The sequence below is a fragment of the Trichomycterus rosablanca genome, chromosome 1, assembly GCF_030014385.1.
Source record: "Trichomycterus rosablanca isolate fTriRos1 chromosome 1, fTriRos1.hap1, whole genome shotgun sequence".
In the NCBI taxonomy this organism is placed as follows: Eukaryota; Metazoa; Chordata; class Actinopteri; order Siluriformes; family Trichomycteridae; genus Trichomycterus; species Trichomycterus rosablanca.
In genome coordinates this window covers 79,562,329-79,582,896 of record NC_085988.1, presented here as the reverse complement: position 1 = coordinate 79,582,896, position 20,568 = coordinate 79,562,329, and the positions used below count along the sequence as shown (strand labels likewise).

The 20,568-nt window shown below is 42.3% G+C and overlaps 1 protein-coding gene across 3 annotated transcripts in view; it reads left to right on the top strand.

Annotated features, from left to right (window-relative positions):
- LOC134315999 (kinesin-like protein KIF21A) overlaps nucleotides 1–20,568 on the top strand; it is a 99,457-nt gene that overhangs the window by 57,039 nt on the left and 21,850 nt on the right. For 2 of the 3 annotated variants that reach the window (XM_062996471.1, XM_062996470.1), the window contains exons 7-20: nucleotides 806–921; nucleotides 1,615–1,810; nucleotides 4,634–4,823; nucleotides 6,058–6,121; nucleotides 6,884–7,087; nucleotides 9,632–9,679; nucleotides 10,885–10,960; nucleotides 11,247–11,355; nucleotides 11,692–11,880; nucleotides 14,477–14,676; nucleotides 15,875–15,982; nucleotides 16,074–16,142; nucleotides 18,681–18,826; nucleotides 20,320–20,464. In XM_062996471.1, coding sequence (XP_062852541.1) covers nucleotides 806–921; nucleotides 1,615–1,810; nucleotides 4,634–4,823; nucleotides 6,058–6,121; nucleotides 6,884–7,087; nucleotides 9,632–9,679; nucleotides 10,885–10,960; nucleotides 11,247–11,355; nucleotides 11,692–11,880; nucleotides 14,477–14,676; nucleotides 15,875–15,982; nucleotides 16,074–16,142; nucleotides 18,681–18,826; nucleotides 20,320–20,464 — 1,860 coding nt within the window. The remainder of the gene's footprint in view (nucleotides 1–805; nucleotides 922–1,614; nucleotides 1,811–4,633; nucleotides 4,824–6,057; nucleotides 6,122–6,883; nucleotides 7,088–9,631; nucleotides 9,680–10,884; nucleotides 10,961–11,246; nucleotides 11,356–11,691; nucleotides 11,881–14,476; nucleotides 14,677–15,874; nucleotides 15,983–16,073; nucleotides 16,143–18,680; nucleotides 18,827–20,319; nucleotides 20,465–20,568) is intronic. The other variant, XM_062996472.1, reaches the window with a different exon arrangement.

Below are 20,568 nucleotides of genomic sequence, written 5' to 3'. Positions count from 1 at the left end.
TAAACGTGCTTTTAATTTTAATTTCATTTAATTTTTATCGACTTCTTTATCAGTCAGGGTTTCGGCGGGCCTGGTTCCACTGGGAAACATTGGGTGCAAAATACGGATGTGGGCAGAATGCACAAATTACAGTTATATTTCCATTTCCAAGTTTGTTAATGTGCTGTCTGTCTATGTTTAAATAAATGTATATCTTTATTTAATATACATTTTTCTATATTATTTTTCTACATCTAAAATATATTGACACCTGCACCAAAGGAAATTCCTTGTACTCCTGGTAGTTGGCAAAAAAATAAAGATTCTGATTCTGCAGCCTGGACAGGCTAATCCATCGCAGGCTTTGGCCACACCACATTTAATAGACATAATCAGTCATGTTGGTATGCAGACACCTGACCGACAGATAGCACAGCTGGGCATTCGAACCCTGAATTCCAGCAGTAAAGGATTAGCATATTTTACTACTTTTTGCATCTGGTGTCAAACTTGGTCAAACCAGGCATGCAGACCAGAAGGAACCTCTAAATAAACTGGAGCAGCTGAACAAGAAGAAAAAAAAACTAACAATTTCGCCAAACTAATGACGTTCTTAAACATTTACATGGTTGACACCGTAATTTGCTCTGAAACAGCTCAGCGGTTGGACTAGTAACTAGAAGGTTGCTGGTATTTCAGTTGCTTGCTGTGAATAAAATGTCTGTTAAATGCTATAAATGTAAAGTCTTGTTTAACTAAAAGTTTATATAAATGAGGAAAAGTAAGTTTTTTAAATAACTGTTTGTTTTTTGTCTGTTTTATAAAGCTTGCTTTGGGAAATGTCATCAGCGCTTTGGGAGACAAGAGCAAACGCTCCACACACGTGCCTTACCGAGACTCAAAGCTCACCCGACTCTTGCAGGACTCCCTCGGAGGGAACAGGTATCTTATTTTGTCATTCCCACATTTAGTCATAGATCCAACTAACAAGTGGTTTTCAAAGCTGCAATTTAACGTGCCATGTCAAATCATTCAATATTTAATTATGCATTCATTTTTTTTAAACTAGCTACTTCATAATGGTCAGGGTCACAGTGGGTTTTTCTTACACAAGAATAAAATGTATCTGTTGCACCACTATTCCCCATTTTTATAATTATTCATATTTGTACTGATTACGTTATCTATCGGCCAGTCGGGTGTCTACACAGGCTTGATTAATATTTGCATTTTTTTAGCAACAGTGCTGGTCCCAAGCGCAGATAAAAATAATGAGGGTTGTGTCAGGAGGGGTATCCGGTGTAAAAACTGTGCCAAATCAGTTATGCAGACCAGAGTAATTCGCTGTGGCAATCCCTTAATATGAGAGAAGCCTAAAGAAAAAATAGCCCTGTGATTGTTTCCACACAGATTTTTCAGGTGCCAATTAACATAACACGAAACAAACATTGCACAATTTTTTATTTATACTTCAACCAGGTCATATACAGGATGGTTTATGCCATTATGTAGAATGTCTTGTCCCTAAACATACCTCATATTGAACCACATCTTTTATTCAGGAGAAGTCTGTGGTCAGTAAGGTAGAAGATGCAGTAATCGAAATATCTTTTGTCTCTCCCTGCTCATCTCCAGTCAGACGATGATGATCGCCTGTATCAGCCCCTCTGATCGAGACTTCATGGAGACCCTGAACACTTTGAAGTACGCTAACCGCGCCCGCAACATCAAGAACAAGGTGGTTGTAAACCAGGACCGAGCCAGCCAGCAGATTAGTGCCCTCAGGACCGAGATCGCTCGATTACAGATGGAGCTCATGGAGTACAAGACGGTGAGAGAACAAGAGAAAAGGGAGGAAAATCCCCGTGATAACTACTAGGGCCCTGCTACTACCACCGTTTTTAAAAAATCACAAATTTCGCAGATTTTGTAAGAAAAGTGCCACATTACAGTATCGGTTGAGAGTTTTCCAAACTTAGTTACGCAGGCGGTGTTTTTAGCTGCTTTGGACTTCAACATACTGGACATTTCGTCTAACCGTTTGCTAGATAGATATACTTTATTTGTAATATATACATATACACATGTACAGTACAATGAAATTATTTTCTTCTCATATCCCTGCCGTGTTTGAAACGGCACCCCTGGAGCAGACAGGGTTAAGGGCCTTGCTCAAGGACCCAACAGTGGCTGCATAACAGAGCCTGGATTTGAACTCCCAATCTTCCGGTTGATAGCCCAAAACTCTACTTACTAGGCTACCACTGTGTAGTGTAACCGAGTGGCTGAGTTTATGAAGCAAGAAATAAACTGTACAAATTATTTAGAGCATAATACTTTACTTTACATAAGACTTCTCCATTGATTATGGAATCCCCAAAGGGACAAAATGCACTCGTAAACAATTTCATAGCAAATTGCATATTACACGTGCAAAGGCTCACGGAAAACACGTCACAGACCGTGAATTAGGTAGGGCCTTAGTAATTTCATTACATAACGATAAAATAATTATTAAGACGATTAAATTAGTTATAAATCAGAAATAGGCAGATGTTCTTCTAATAAGGCAGATACTATCGAGTCTCTGTCACACAAACACACAGATTATAGCAACAGATTTTATTTCATGTTGTATTCCAGAATGCATTAGAATGCAATTAGGCATTATGCTGTGGTCAGATTAATCCACATTACAGCTTATTTTCTGTGCCAAAGATGAAAGGACCATCCAGACTGTTATCAGCAAAAGGTGTAAACATCTGTCATGGTATAGTTAGGCAATAGAACACGAGAGGTCGTGTGTTATCCCGAATAACATCACGGCTGTGATTCGGTCGCAGGCACGAGCCGAAGGTGAGTACAGTAGATCATCACAGCCGTGATGTTATTCGCGATAACACACGACCTCGAGTCGTTTTTACAAAATAAAGAAAGAAAATAAATCAAAGAAGCCCTGAACTTCATAATAAATATGCTTTAATATTCACAATACCTTCTGCCAAAAAGTAGTTCCACAACGAATATAAAGTTTAACACTACAAAGCAGACATCCCAAGTTGCAAAAACTCATTTCAGGGAGGTAAGAAGAAAAAGAAGAAAAAGGCAAGAACCTCCGAAGGAAAAAAAAGAAATAAAAAACCTCTCGCACACACCAAAGATTATGGGTGATAACAGAACTTCTAGGAGCTGCTAACTGGGCTATTAAGCTAACTGTTCGCGTTACAAACACATTAATGTTCCCTACATAGTGCACTAGATTGTGTACCAGATCACGGATTTATGTTCCCTACATAGTGCACTAGATAGTGAATTAGACAATTGATTTATGTTCCCTACATAGTGCACTAGATTGTGTATCAGATCACGGATTTATGTTCCCTACATAGTGCACTAGATAGTGAATTAGACAATTGATTTATGTTCCCTACATAGTGCACTAGATTGTGTATCAGATCACGGATTTATGTTCCCTACATAGTGCACTAGATAGTGAATTAGACAATTGATTGATGTTCCCTACATAGTGCACTAGATAGTGAATTAGACAATTGATTTATGTTCCCTACACGGTGCACTAGATTGTATATCAGATAACAGATTTAAAACGCGACCGGGAAAAAAGTCTGTTTCGCCTGCGTACGCGTTTGTGTGCATGAAGCTTGTCGTTAATGGCAACGCGTCAGCGGAGTAATACAGTTGTGGTGTGAAAAGGCCGTGATGTTATCACCAATATCAGCACGTTTAGAACGCTTCTCAACCAATCAGATTGTAAGGTCGGAACTAACTGTTGTATAAAGTTGCATCAGTAACCACAACAAGGGTGACTTTTAAATCTGTGAAGGTACCATTGATGCGAAGGCGTATATTGGAATTGTAAAAGTTTGCTCCCATCAAGGTGACGTCTTTTTTCAGGAAGTCTGCACATGCTACAACAGAGAGTGTGTAAGCTTGACTGGCCTGCCAGCAGTCCAGATGTCTCCTATTGAAAATGTTGGCACATTAGAAAGAGAAGAATCAGATGACGGCGGCCATGGACTGTTAAGCAGCTGAAGTCTCGTATCAAGCAAAAATGGGCAATTCCTTTTGTCCTCAGTTCCCAAACCATTAAAAAGTCTCATTAATAGAAAAGTGATAGAACACAGTGGTAAACACGCCTCTGTTCCAGCTTGTTTTAAGTGTGTTGCAGACGTTCAATTTTAAATGTGTTTATATTTACAAAAAAACAATTAACTTGATCAGTAAAAAAAGATTGGAAATCTTTTCTTTCGACATTTAACAGTTAAATAAATATAAAGAGTTATAAAGTATAAAGAGAATGAACAAATCATGTATTTTACAAAATATCCCAACTCTACTGAAAATAGGGTTTGTACTGTATGTTTTTAGCATTGCAGCAGACATAAAAGGTCTTCGGTCACTCTCCCAGACACAGCCAATTAGACGCTCAGCCTGGCCAGTAGCATCGCTGAGATTCAGGTCACTGAATCTGACCTGATCTGATGGATGTCATGCACCAGGCAGAGGCTAATAATGTCATTGTGTGGGGCTGAATTTTTAAAGGGAAAAATAGACCTTAATCAGAGGTTTTTTTTTAATCTATTTGATGAATTTACTGAAAAGCACCTCATGTCATTGTGTGAATGTGTTACAGGGTAAGCGCATGGTGGGTGAGGACGGTCTGGAGAGTATTAACGACATGGTCCATGAGAACTCCATGTTGCAGACGGAGAACAAGAACCTGCGTATACGGGTCAAAGCCATGCAGGAGACCATCGATGCACAGAGAGCTCGACTCACGCAGCTGCTGAGCGAACAAGCGAATCAGGTTCTCGCCAGAGCAGGTACACTAACACACAACCCCTTTTATTATTACCTTAAAGAGGTGAATTCATCAGACTCCAGTGTCTACAGGGTTTTACTATCGCTTTATCTGGGTCAGGGTCCTGGTGGGTCTGGATGACTTAAAATCACTGAAGGGCAATGCAGTAACACACCCCTGACAGGACGGCAATTTATCGCAGTGCCTGATCCAGTCAGACATAGCCAATCATGCCTCTATATAGACGCCCTATAGTTAGTAGCATTGCAGGGGATTCAACCCCCCCCCCCCAAACCACACACACACACTGATCAGCCATAACATTAAAACCTCCTTGTTTGTCCATTTTATCAGCTCCACTTACCATATAGAAGTACTTTGTAGTTCTACAATTACTGACTGTAGTCCATCTGTTTCTCTACATGCTTTGTTAGCCCCCTTTTATGCTGTTCTTCAATGGTCAGGACCCCCACAGGACCACCACAGAGCAGGTATTATTTAGGTGGTGGATCATTCTCAGCACTGCAGTCACACTGACATGGTGGTGGTGTGTTAGTGTGTGTTGTGCTGGTATGAGTGGATCAGACATAGCAGCGCTGCTGGAGTTTTTAAACATCTCACTGTCCCTGCTGGACTGAGAATAGTCCACCAACCAAAAATATCCAGCCAACAGCTCCCCTGGGCAGCGTCCTGTGATCACTGATGACGGTCTAGAAGATGACCGACTCAAACAGCAGCAATAGATGAGCGATCGTCTCTGACTTTACATCTGCAAGGTGGACCAACTAGGTAGGAGTGTCTAATAGAGTGGACAGTGAGTGGACACGGTATTTAAAAACTCCAGCAGCGCTACTGTGTCTGATCCACTCATACCAGCACAACACACACTAACACACCACCACCATGTCAGTTTACTGCAGTGCTGAGAATGATCATTGAAGAACAGGGTGAAAGCAGGTTAAAAAGGTATGTAGAGAAACGGATGGACTACAGTCAGTAATTGTAGAACTACAAAGTGCTTCTATATGGTAAGTGGAAATATAATACCACCCTACACCAGTACCCCCAGTGTGGCTCTAGTGTTTGATCAGTAAACGTGACCAAAGTTTCTTGTTTATTTGTTCATTGTTTCTTATCAGTTCTGCATCATGAGGTGAAACTTTATGAAATAAAAGCTATTTATTAGGATTATGGTTCTATAAGTATGCTCATTCTGTTTATCTGTGGGCTACATACATGTTTGATGTTTTGTGCAGGTGAGGGGAATGAAGAAATCGGCAACATGATCCAGAACTACATCAAAGAAATTGAGGAACTCAGGTAGCATTGAATTAATATATGTGATGTAAGTGAACATTCTGCACAGGAAACAAAAGAGCATAAATAGATGCTGTGCAGAATGTGTTGACATATTTCCACCTTGGATACAAAAAAACATATAATGTAAACAGTGATGTTCACGTGTTTGGATAACAATGTGTGCAGAAGCCGATCAGGCATAACATTATGACCAGCTTCCTAAAATTGCGTTTGTCCCTTTTTTGCTGCTAAAACAGCCCTGCAACTGTGCTGCACTGTGTATTCTGACACCTTTCTATCAGAACCAGCATTAACTTCTTCAGCAGTTTGAGCTACAGTAGCTCGTCTGTTGGATCGGACCACACGGGCCAGCCTTCAGTCCCCACGTGCATCAGTGAGCCTTGGCGCCCATGACCCTGTCGCCGGTTTAACACTGTTCCTTCCTTGGACCACTTTTGATAGATACTGACCACTGCAGACCGGGAACACCCCACAAGAGCTGCAGTTTTGGAGATGCTCTGACCCAGTCGTCTAGCCATCACAAATTGGCCCTCGTCAGACTCGCTCAAGCCCTCACGCTTGTTTATTTTTCCTGCTTCTAACATCAACTCTGAGGATAAAATGTTCACTGGCTGCCTAATATATCCCACCTACCAACAGGTGCCGTGATGAAGAGATAACCAGTGTTATTCACTTCACCTGTCAGTGGTCATAATGTTATGCCTGGTCAGTGTATGTATGTATGTACTGTATGTGGAACGTTGGATTTGTGGTATTTTGTAGGGCTAAGCTGCTAGAGAGTGAAGCAGTGAATGAGAATCTGCGTAAGAATCTGTCTCGTGCCACCACACAAACCTCTCTGTACGGAGGAAGCACGCCGCTCCCCGTCGCCCTCCAAGGCCCAGAGAAAGAGGCCTCTGACATCATCGAGATGGCCAAGAAAGACCTGGAAAAACTCAAGAGGAAAGAGAAGAAGAAAAAGAAGAGGTTGGTATCTGTACACAGCTGCAGGGCGTTGGGATTTCTGACACCGTGTTATTTCTGAATGTTTTGGGTAATTACCCACCTTAATTGTGCCCTGCTCTTCTGTTCTGTGGGCTGTGTGCACACCTGCTGGAGCCTCATTAACACACCTACATTAGTGAGAATGGCAGGTCTGATTATAAGTCTGGAGTGTGATTATTCTTCTGTGGAAAGGATTTTACAAGCCTTCTTATGTATAAAAGGTTGTCATAGTGTTGTGGGTGTGTTTATACAGTGGGTATAAAAGTCTACATACCTCGATTACCATGCCAGGTTTTGTAATCTTAAAAGAATGAGACCAGAATTAATAATTTTAGTTTTCCACATTTTTCCCCCGCCATTTTCTCTCTAATTTAGTCATATTCAATTACCCTGATTGCGTCACGCTTTACCTCTACCGATCCAACCCTCCACTGCTGACTGAGGAGCTTCGCAACTGACACACGCCCCCTCCGACACGTGTGCAGTACCGACTGCATTTTTTCACCTGCACGAGGCGAGTTCACATGCGGATCAGCCTTGTGCACGGAGATCAGCATTATTCCCCAACTCAATCAGCCAGCAGATGTCGTAATTGCACCAGTTATGAGGAACCCTGGTCCGGCTCAGCCCACCTTGAACAACAGCCAATGTGGCCGCCCAGCCAAGCCGGATGGCAGAGCTAAGGTTCGAGACAATGTAATCGAAATCCCAGCTCTGGTGTGCTAGCGTATTTTACCGCTGCGCCACCTGAGCGGCATAGTTTTTCCAAATTTTTTCTTCCCCTTTTCTCCCTTTTTTTAGCGCGTCCAGTTGCCCGATTGTGTCATGCTTTCTTTCCAGCAATGCCGATCCCTGCTCTGACCGAGGAGAACAAAGCTAACCCACGCCGACACGTGGGCAGCAGCCGTATGCATTTTATCACCTGCACTTTGAAGAGTGTAGTGCAGCTCAGCGTTGTGTACGAAGAGGACACACCCTGAGAGCATTCTTTTCTCATCTCTGTGCAGGCGCCATCAGTCAGCTATGAGAGAGAGACCCCATCCGGCTTAGTCCCGCCGATATCTGAACAACAGGCCAAGCCGGTAGGCAAAGCTGAGATTCGATACGATGTATTCGAAATCCCAGCTCTGGTGTGCCAGTATATTTTACCGCTGCGCCACCTGAGCGGCCCAGTTTTTCCACATTTAATGTGACCTATAATCTGTACAGTTCACATGAAAAACAAACTATAAACTTTTTGTGGAAAAATAAAAAGCTCGGTGGGTAGCACTGTCCTCGTGTGTTTGGCCTATGATGGACTGGCGACCTGTCCGGTGTGTTTTCTATCTTTTGCCCAGTGAATCGGACCCATCGCGACCCTAAATAGGATAAAGCGCTGGTAAACCAGACATTGAATGAATAAACTTAAACTTATTTATGTGGTTGCATAAATATTCACACCCGTAAACTAATACTTTGTTGAAGCATCTTTTGATTTTATGACAGCACTCTTTTGGGTTGGCACTTGGCAATCTTTGCCCACTTTTATTTGCAAAAGCACTTCAGATCTGTCAAATTGCAGGGGCATCTTGTGTAAACAGCCCTCTTCAGCTTACCCCATAGATTTTTAGTATGAAGTCTGGATTCTAAAACTTTGATCTTCTTCTAATTAAGCCATTGTTTTGTTGAGGTGGATGTATGCTTTGGGTTGTTGCTGTTGTGTTGAATGGTGAACCTCCTCTTTATCTTCAGGTTTTAGCAGAGACCTGAAGGTTTTTGGTCAAAATTTACTTATTCAATTCCTTCCACTTTTACTAAACCCCCAGTTCCAGCTGTATGTAGATGCTTAGCCAACTGATAGCACCACTGTAAATTCAAACCCTGGATCCCAGCGGTAGTGGCCTAGCATAGTTGACCAATACGCCACCCAGATTGTCTCTGACTTTACATCTACGAGGTGGACCAACTAGGTAGGAGTGGACAGTGAGTGGACACGCTATTTAAAAACTCCAGCAGCATTGCTGTGTCTGATCCAGTAATACCAGCACAACACACACTAACACACCACCACCATGTCAGTGTCACTGCAGTACTGAGAATCATCCACCATCCAAATAATACCTACTCTGTGGTGGTCCTGTGGGGGTCCTGACCATTGAAGAACAGGGTGAAAGGAGGTTAAAAAAGTATGTAGAGAAACAGATGGACAACAGTCAGTAATTGTAGAACTACTAAGTGCTTCTATATGGTAAGTGGAGCTGATAAAATGGACAGTGAGTATAGAAACAAGGAGGTGGTTTTAATGTTATGGCTGATGAGTGTATAATTGTAATGAATACAGTTTAAGCAATTGAGGGTTAGGGGCCTTGCTTAAGCACCCAGCAGTGGTTATTTGGCGGATGTGGATTTTTTCTACCTAAATATATATAAAAATATAAAAATAGAGGAAGTTCTAAACGTTTTGACTGGTGGTGAACATCTCAAAGACTCTTTTTTTACTTACCTGTTGTTCCCTGCTGTGCTTTCTGATATTATCCACTACTGAAGACTACAGCAGATGACAGAGTGTCCCCACAATGATCCTGACAATGACAGGTTTGATCTCATTGCTTTACTGCCCTCCTTTAATCTTACCACTGGTACGACCAGATCAACATGCAGCTAGCTTCCTGGAGGAACGGCTCACCTTAAGCTCTTCTTCTACCTCTGACTTCATTAATTAGCCATGCTTTACAGTAGTCTTAGGGCGCATTCACATGAGAGGCAGCAGCTTTACTCAGTGCTTGGCTTGAGCGGTGCGGTAAAACGTCATCAAAGTGACCACGACTTGAATCTGCATTTGTGTGAATTAAGCGTCAAATTCACTCTGAAAAGGTCCACATGTATCTGTGTTTATCTGGATTTTCCTCACTGTTTCACTTTTAAACTTGTGTTACAGCTCAAGGTTCTGAGAAATTGATGAAAGAATCAGCTTTTCCGAGAGTCTAAAACACTTATTGTTAAAATAAATTTGTCATGTATTAATGTATTAAAAGAACGACACAGGAACGCTAAACTTCTCTTAATTATTAATGCTCATAAGTTCTCTCCACTAATGAAATTCCTCCCTTGCTGCTTTAGTACAAGAAGTCACGTTAAGCTTTGTTCACGTTAAGCGTTGTTCACGTTAAGCGTTGTTCACGTTAAGCTTTGTTCACGTTAAGCTTTGTTCACGTTAAGCTTTGTTCACGTTAAGCTTTGTTCACGTTAAGCGTTGTTCACGTTAAGTGTTGTTCTTAATGTCTGAGTCACTTTTACCACGTCATATCAAACAGTTTGTCTCATTGGAGGCGCTTTAAAAAGGTCAGCGGCAAACTGGGTTAAAGTTCAATCAGGTAAACTTAGAGCGCTGTGACAAGCGCAAAAATCACGAGCCTCAGCGGCAAGCTAAGTGGCAGCAATAGGAAACAACAGTACTGCCGGCGCAAAAATGGTTTTGCCGCTTCTCATGTGAATGCGCCCTAAATCTTCTGTACTGATCATCCTGTTAACCATGACTGTGTAACATCTCACCCTCATGTACACAATCTCAGTCTGACGTGTAGCCTTTTTTAATGAAACTCCGACCTCTGCCTCTTTTGATTCACTAATTCTGACTCTTCTTTTCATCTGACAGGAAAAGTTAGTTAACCCATGTTCATCTAATTAAGGGTTTGGAACTGATTTTGATGATCTGACCACTAACTCTCATTTATTAGCTCTTAACCAGCGCTTACTTTTCTGCTGAGGTGTGATTGACTTGTTTTTGATGATTTTTACAGTGTCATCAAAGAGGAAGGGCCTGACAACGACCAAGACAGAGAGACTTCAGACAGAACCAGTGAGGAGCAAGAAGCAGTATGTTAACAGTCATTCTGTATTTATTTATTCATTTTAATGTTTTCATCATAAGCTTAGCCGTTAGAAGGATACATGTCAGCGCACCTTTAGTGCCTCTTCAAAGCCTAACTGCCTCCTAATTAAGAGGGTTGCAACTGTTGAATGATCTACTGTGGTGACCCCTAAACTGCACAGCTTAGAGGAATTATTTATTCATTTAAGGTCATTTAGTCAATCAAGGTTATTTGCTGCATCCAAAATGGTTAGTTTCAAGTCTTTTGATTATTTCTTTCCGATTTTACAGGAAGGAAGTGATCATGAAGAGGGAGATGAATGTGAGGGAGAGGAAGAGGAAGATGAGGTGGAGGCAGAAGAGAGCTCAGATGAGTCTGACTCAGAGCTGGATGAAAAAGGTAACACTCACAAAAGTCACTTTCGCATAACCAGAAACCAAACATCTAAAATATACAATAAATGTCCATAAATGTGTGGACACCCCTTCTAATTATTAAGTCCAGACCTTTGGTTTGGAGCGACCTTTGGTATGAATTAAAACCTAGCATGTGAGCCAGACCTTCTCGTGCCCGACCTTTCATAAAGAGAGGCTATCACAGCTGCGTAGTTTTGAAATAGCATATCCAACAAGCAGGCGGTTAGGTATATGGTCAGGTGTCCACATACTTTTGGTCATACAGTATATTGCCAGATATAGCCACAAGCTATTATTAATATGTGTGTGCATCCTGCAGACAACTTCCAGGAGGACCTGGCCAACATCACATGCGAGATTGCCATCAAGCAGAAGCTGATTGACGAGCTGGAGAACAGTCAGCGGCGTCTCCACACACTCAAGCAGCAGTATGAACAAAAACTTACGATGCTGCAGAACAAGATCCGAGATACCCAGCTGGAGAGGGATCGTGTGCTGCATGGCATGGGTACACTGATCTATACTACACACTATTAGATCATACTGGGATTTATACCTTCAATGCAATGACATGGTGATTTTAAACTAGAGATGCATCAGAATGCCCACAGTAATGCCCGTGTAAACAAATTAGACTTTTTATTTTGTAAAGGGGCTCTTGTTACTAGCCAGATACGAGTCAAAACAAGTCAGTGTTTTACTTCTGCTCAGATAAGTAATAGGACAGGGTTCATTTCATTTTCATCTACCGCTTTATCCTATCATTGTGAGTACCAATCTGGTTCCAGCATGAAACACTGGGGGCAAGGCAGTAACACTCTGGACGGTCCCAGACAATCATGTTTGTGTAGACCCCCAGCTGACCGGTAGCAGTGCTAAGATTTGAGCCTGGATCTCAGCGGAGATGGGCTGGCATATTAGACCATTGCACCACCTGAGTGCCTACGGGACAAGTTGTAATTTCATGCCTTTTACATGTGCAAAGATTCCTCTCGAGTCCACAGTGAAAAGTTGTTAATTTTTCACTCACCACGTTATCCTAGTGAGGAAGGCAGTGAGGCTCATGGTACCTAGAAACACAGGGTACATGGCAAAATGTACCGAACAGTGACAGGGCACACATTCACTTACTTACTGACTGACTTAAAAGTCTCTAATGGCAATTTAGGGCGGCCAATCCACCCTTTGCATGTTTTTGGAGGTTTGGGGAAACTAGTCTTCAGAGAAAACACACAGTGACATTAGGAGAGCCATCAAAACCTCTTACAGACAGTAAATGTAAATTGGGATCAAACGAGGTCCTCAGTGCCCTTGTTGCTATCTATAGTAAAATTGTGACCCATCTAAATATCATTAAAAAAAGAACTAAGGGCACAAGGGATAAATTGAGTGCTTTCTATTAGAGATGGGACGATCGATCGGCTACGAATCGGTATCGGCCGATTTTTAATCAAAATATGCTATCGGCGATATTTCCTAAAAGTAGCCGATCCGATCGTGTGATATATAAAGATCACGTTAAGTTAACAGCTCAGTGGATTGATCCAGACTTTGAGCTACGAAGCACCAACCATCGCATCACCATTCATCAACAATCGTACAGAAACCATCGTGAAAGCTCTTACGATGTAATTTTGCTGATTGTAATATTTACTTTAAAAAGATAATTCAACCCGGTCACATCTGAGTCGATTCTATCAGCACGTTATATAAACTCCTGGTTCACTTTGGTAAATCGTAAGCGGTTCTTACTTGTGATGACCCTAGAACAGAAGACGTTACAGAGCCAATCAGAGGCAAAAGTTTATTCATTACCAAATTCGTTAGTTCAGGATCATCTGCTGAACTTTTAGAAAACTTTTAGCTCCTTAGACGGAACGAGTCTGACTCGGTTACAGATCTGTGCTAATAGCAGTTTAATGAAGCTTTTTAATGTAAGAGAGTCACACAAAATGTTCTGTAGTAGCTGGTGTTTATTTAAAACCACGACATTTAATTAATAACAGTAAACACGGAGAGATAACCGAGAAGAGAAACTTACGCTTCACATAAAAACGAATCAACTCATGAATCAATGAATCACTTATAGCGATACTGTGAACAAAGCGTCTCTTCTAAAGGCACAAACACACACACACACACGTGCGCTGCTCCGGTTTATCTTTACTGTGAGGCTCTTTTTAAGTTTATTTACTGCTAATATACCCCCCCGATCGGAATCGGCTATCGGCCGATGTCCCTGAAAGGAGATCGGAGATTGGAATCGGTGCCAAAAACCCCGATCGGTCCATCTCTACTTTCTATATATTGTGGTTTATTTAATACATAACTTAGCACTTGCATTTGTATTTCTATATGCTAAGTGCTGTACAGATTTTCATTTCGGGTCCAGTTTGACCAGGAAGCACTGAACACAAGGCACATATACGCTGGACAGGGCGCCAATCCATCGCACTGCCAATCATGTCTGTGTAAATGCCTGGCCAGCTGTTAACACTGCTGAGAATCAAACCCAGATCTCAGTGATGGTGAGCTAGTGTAATAGACCAGTGGTCCCCAACCGCCGGGCCGCGGACCAGTACCGGTCCGTGGGTCATTTATTACCTGGCCGCACAGAAAGATTAAATAATTAGAGATCGCTACATCAGCAATGAAACCACTGCTTCCATTTCCAACACATGGGTGTTTATCGGCTCATATCACCCCTAGGTGGAAGCAGCGTCTCGTTGGAGCGAGCAGTATAGTTCCTCTATTTTAAATCCTCCTACCCCCGCTGGTCCGTGAAATTATATCTTATATGAAACCGGTCCATGGTGCAAAAAAGGTTGGGGGATTGCTGTAATAGACCACCGAGTCACCTGTTCCTGCTCTGCGCCCAGAGTTTCCCTATGGAACCAAACCCACCACACCCAGACCAGGATAAAGCGATTGATGAAATGAAAAGAAATGAAAAAAAATAAATAAATCTACTTTATAGTTCCTGTCTTTCAGGTTGGCAACTGGCCAAATAGCCTTGTCGAAACACTTCCTATCCACACGGTTAGCAAGCATTTATTTCCAGTGTCTCCTCTCGTGTTTAAACTGAACGTGGTGTGTGCCTGTAGGTTCTGTGGAATCCTGCACAGAGGAGAAGTCCAAAAAGATTAAAGCTGAGTATGAGAGGAAGCTGAGCTCTATGAATAAGGAACTGCAGAAACTGCAGTCGGCTCAGAAGGAACACGCTCGTCTGCTGAAGAACCAGTCACAGTACGAGAAACAGCTCAAAAAGCTACAGCAGGACGTCTCAGAGATGAAGAAAACAAAGGTGTGTGAGGCTGTTGTTTATTTAAATGTTAGACACTTTTAAATAAGTAGCTTGGTGTGTAATTGCAGGTTTGTGAAGCTAGTCAGCCGTATTGTTTACTCAACACGTGTTATTTGATAGACACGCTGTATATGCTTGTTAATTTGTCCTGTTAGTAGGTACAGCTTGCAGGATGTCGCCTCTTTTTCTGGACACTAGGGTACTACTGTCTACTTGCCCATACACTGATCAGCCATAACATTAAAACCACCTCCTTGTTTCTACACTCACTGTCCATTTTATCAGCTCTACTTACCATATAGAAGCACTTTGTAGTTCTACAATTACTGACTGTAGTCCATCTGTTTCTCTACATACTTTTTTAGCCTGCTTTCACCCTGTTCTTCAATGATCAGGACCACCACAGAGCAGGTATTATTTAGGTGGTGGATCATTCTCAGCACTGCAGTGACACTGACATGGTGGTGGTGTGTTAGTGTGTGTTGTGCTGGTATGAGTGGATCAGACACAGCAGCGCTGCTGGAGTTTCTAAATACTGTGTCCACTCATTGTCCACTCTATTAGACACTCTTATTTCGTTGGTCCACCTTGTAGATGTAAAGTCAGAGACGATCGCTCATCTACTGCTGCTGTTTTAGTCGGTCATCTTCTAGACCTTCATCAGTGGTCACAGGACGCTGCCCACAGGGCGCTGTTGACTGGATGTTTTTGGTTGGTGGACTATTCTTAGTCCAGCAGGGACAGTGAGGTGTCTAAAAACTCCATCAGCGCTGTTGTGTCTGATCCACTCATACCAGCACAACACACACTAACACACCACCACCATGTCAGTGTCACTGCAGTGCTGAGAATGATCCACCACCTAAATAATACCTGCTTTGTGGTGGTCCTGGGAGAGTCCTGACCATTGAAGAACAGGGTGAAAGCAGGCTAACAAAGCATGCAGAGAAACAGATGGACTACAGTCAGTAATTGTAGAACTACAAAGTGCTTCTATATGGTAAGTGGAGCTGATAAAATGGACAGTGAGTGAAAAAACAAGGAGGTGGTTTTAATATTATGGCTGATCGGTGTATATTCAAAGGTCCTCGTAAATAAAGTCTATGGCAGTCAGGACTAAGTACCTTAAGCTTTAAGTAGAGGTTTAAAAGGTTTTAAAGCGCATGACTTAGCATCATGGTAATGATCTCACACTCAGGTCGTACTGATGAGGCAGATGAAGGAGCAGCAAGAGAAGAACCGCGCCTCAGAAACCCGCCGTAACCGCGAGATCGCCACACTGAAGAAGGACCAGCGCAGACAGGAGGTACAGCACACAGACACAAAGTTAACAGGCATTCAGTACACACTCGTCCTCACTTTTATTTACTCTGTCCGCTCCTCTGTCACCCCTATAGCACCAGCTGCGGCAGCTGGAGGCACAGAAGAGGCAGCAGGAGATCGTCCTGCGCAGAAAAACTGAAGAGGTGAGGACTAACAAGGAGAGAAAGTATTTGTGAAAGTCATGATGGGCACTGAGGTAAAACACGCTAGCACACCAGAGCTGACATCTCGAACTCGCCGGTTAATGGCGCATGTACAGAGACGAAGGATAATGGGGATCAGGGTGTGTCTCTCCGTACACAAAGCTGATCCACATATGAACACGCCTCGTGCAGGTGAAAAGACGTGGTCGGCTACTGCACACGTGTCAGAGGGGGCGAGTGTTAGAGTGGAAGCGTAATGCAATCTGGTAATTGGATACGACTAGATTGGGAGGAAAATTGGGGGGGATGCAAAAAAGATTTACCATTAAGCTATATTGATTTAAGGCTTAATTGAATCCAGCGTGCTATTGACCTTCAATGGTTCAACAGTGTATTTTTTTTATACCATTACAGTTGATTGGTTGACACTGGTAACTAAAACTTGTTGTTAAAATTTTGTTTATGCACTTTACCCCAATCTAGTTGTATGCAATAACCAAGCTGTTCCTAACACTTGCCCCCCAATACATGCACAAGGCGTGTTCAGAGATCAGTATCATGTACAGTCTTGCACTGATCTGCATTATTTTCTCTCTCTGCTGAGGTGCCTTTGACCAGCAGTGAGACCAGGTTTACATTTTAGACAGCAATCCTACATTTTCTCATCTTGGTATCACTTGTCAGGGCTATATAGCTCTTTAATAAGATTAAATTCACCTTTAGATTAAAGAAACAGTAAAGTTTTATAAAGCCACTTCTTTTGCTGTTTTTTATTTTCTCACATTTCCGAATGATGATGCTGCAGAGCGCTCTTGTTCTAAACTAAAATACATAAAATACATAATCAAAAACTACATGCGATTAAACCGACCTGTCAGTTCATATCATGAATTGTCTTCAAGCTCATCACTCAGTGACACAGCGAGTAGAAAGCATATTCTTCACCATGTCCTGTGACGGAAGGCTTAAATGCTGCAGTAAGCGGCACCATGTGCCCAGCCTCGAGGTGACTGAAGTTCCTCTAGACCAGGGGTGTCAAACTCATTTTCACCGAGGGCCACATCAGCATTATTGTGGCCCTCGAAGGGCCGATTGTAACGTATCCTGCTGTGATTGCAGTCACATTGCTGTTTTTCTTGGAGGCCGAATTCTGCATTTATATTGTCCTCCTTTACCACAGACACGGCCTCATAACACAAGAGACGCACCGGTTTTTCTTCCTGAAGCACAAACTTGTTTTCACTTTCATTAAATTTCCTCCTTCTGCTTAATTTTCTTACTTCTCTTCTTGTAAATTTTGGGATTATGTGTAAATATTTCTTAACATCATCTACTGGCGGGATGTGTCACTTTGCAGGTCACAAAATCAGCATGCACTTTGAAAGATGCAGTTTATTTAGTATTTTACAGTGTATTTTTAAGACAATCATTCTGCCCTCACTAAGAGTTTATCCCCCTTTCTCAGCTAGACAGACAAACAGACAGACAGACAGACAGACAGCTCCCTTCAGAATACAGTCGGTTTATTTGCTGTGTGATACACTGTGTGCATCAAAATGAAGTAAAAATAAAAACAATAAAGAACTTAATACAGTACAAGCACACAGCTGTAGTCAAGTGTTACATCTGGTACAATATGAGATTTAACCAAACGTAAAATAATGAGTTAAAATTGTGTGTAAAGATACTAATTGCTATAGTAACGGTAACAACTGTATTTCATTACGGTAAATTTGTAACTAAAACGCTGTGATATACTCACTAAACATTTACTAACAACTGAGAATATAAACGTCACTACTTACAGACAATGCTTGGGTATTATACTGCAATATAATTATTAGTATTTATTTATTATTGTTTACATTACTGACTACGCTACCCAGCGTTCTTTTGCCGTAAAAGTCACATGGCTTCTTAGCGAAGGTTAAAGTTAGTTGCCATGACTACGATGTCACGTTTGTCTCTTAAAGGCGCAGGAGCGCATTAAATTATAAGCGCGTCTCTGTAACGACTCGAACCGTCACAACAATCATACAGTCGTTTAAGCTCTCGCGGGCCGGATCAAATGACGCGGCGGGCCGGATCTGGCCCGCGGGCCTTGAGTTTGACACCCCTGGTCTAGACTGATTGTCACCTGTGGTTGTGTCTTTCATTTTCTGCTTAGTTTGTTTCTGTTATTCTGACCACCAGTTGTATTTTGCTTTAACCCATTTTTGTTTTTAGCCACAGTATCATTCTGTGGAACCTGGCGCCTCAGTGGGGAGGCACAACCCACCCTGTTACAGAGCTCAGGTCTCAAGGACTCTGTTACAGACCCAACTGCAGCTAATGCAGAATGACACTCTCAGCTTTTTCGTGCACTTGTGTATGAGATCCTAGTTACACCATTAAATATGGAATATTATTAGCATAATGACATAATGATAGACTTTTATTGTTGGGTATCAAACACTGTCATGATTAATATAATCACTTTACTCAGTAAACAAGTGTCTCTAACCTATGCTAAATGATTTTCCATGTTGTGTATGCTAGGTGACTGCTTTGAGGAGGCAGGTTCGACCCACTTCGGGTAAAGTTAACCGAAAGGTTAGCCTACCAGAGCCTTTACACGAGTCTGCTGCACGTTCAGGACCTAACCGATCTCACACTGCTGGAACTTTTGCACCTAACGGAACCAGGTACTGGTACAGGATCAGGATTCCATCCTCATTCCTCCTGTTATATCACTCTAGAGACCTTCTAGAGACCCAATGGGGATTGGCAAAATATAAAATACTGTATGGTCAAAAGTATGTGGACACCTGATCATGGGCCTGTTTGACGTTCTTTCTTCAAACCATGAGCAATAATATGGGGGTGTCCCCCAAGAATCAAAAGAGTTGAAAGAGCATTTATAAGGCCCATCACTGATGCTGTATGAGGAGGTGCGGCTAACAAGCAGGCCACTGGAGCTCCTTCACACCAGACTCTTCGAACCATGTCTTTATGAACCTTGCTGTGTGCACATGGACACAGTCATGCTGGACCAGAAAGGGGGCCTCAATTATTATAAGGGGTGTCCACATAATTTTGGCCATGTCGAGTATGTGTTTTGTTAAAAAGACGCTTGTACAATCGATTATTTGCAATGAGGGCAGTAACAGAGGCATGAAAAAGTATCTGCCCCCTTAAAAATATTTTATTTTCTATGTTTTACCACTAGTCCCTGGGTTCGATCCCCAGGCGGGGCGGTCCGGGTCCTTTCTGTGTGGAGTTTGCATGTTCTCTTTGTGTCTGTGTGGGTTTCCTCCGGGAGCTCCGGTTTCCTTCCACAGTCCAAAAACATGCAGTCAGGTCAATTGGAGACACTGAATTGCCCTATAGGTGAATGGGTGTGTGTATATGTGGGTGTATGTGTGTGGGTGTGTGTGTATGCGATGGACTGGCGCCCTGTCCAGGGTGTTACTGTGTGTCTTGCACCCATTGAAAAGCGACCCTAATTGGATAAGCGCTTAAGAAAGTGAGTGAGTGAGTGAGTGTTTTACTACTGCTTTATCCTGGTCAGGGTTGTGGTGGGTCCAGCTTTCAAGAAATCACTGGGTGCAATGCAGTAACACATTCTGGACAGGATGCTACCACCCCCCATCCCTCAGATGTACCCAATCTTGTTTGTATAAATAGTCCCCCAACTGGCCGACAGCCCCAATGGGGATTTGAACCCTGCATCCTAGCAATAGTGTGCTAGTGTAATTTATTGTTGCACTACCAATTTATTGTGAGCTCCCCACATACCTGCCATTAAATTTTAATATATAAAAATTATAGTTTTTAACCATTAGCTTTATTGAATTAAAAAAACTATTACATACAAACCTAAATGGCCCTGTGTGGAAAAGTATTTGCCCCCATAGTTACTCAACCAGTACACCAATAGCTTTTCTAGCTTGGTCAGGTGCCTCTATGTCCTGTATTACATTTTGTGTGAGGATCCTGACCCTGATTTGCAAATACTTTACAGCACTGAATACAGGGCACAAGGCGGAAACACCCTGGACCATGCACCAGTTCATTGCATACCCGATTTCAGTGGTGGTGGGCTGGGGTTTAAGACTGCTGTGTCAGACATGATTTATTCCCCAGATATTTGTAACCTGAATTTGATAACAAAAATGAACCAAGTGACATGTTACAGAAAATACCAAATGAGGACGGGTGGCGTGTCCTCCACCAAAACAGCAAGGGCCAAATGGCAGTCCCTGGAAAGACGTGTCAGTGACATCATCATGCAGAGGATGACCATCTCCAACATGGAGACAGATATGATCCGTCTCCTTAAGGTGAGAGCAGCAGGAGTCTGGTCAAACCATCAAGTAATACAGCTCACAATCAGCTCTCAGCTGTAACTGCCACTGTATCGATCAAATCTAGTACAACCTTTGTT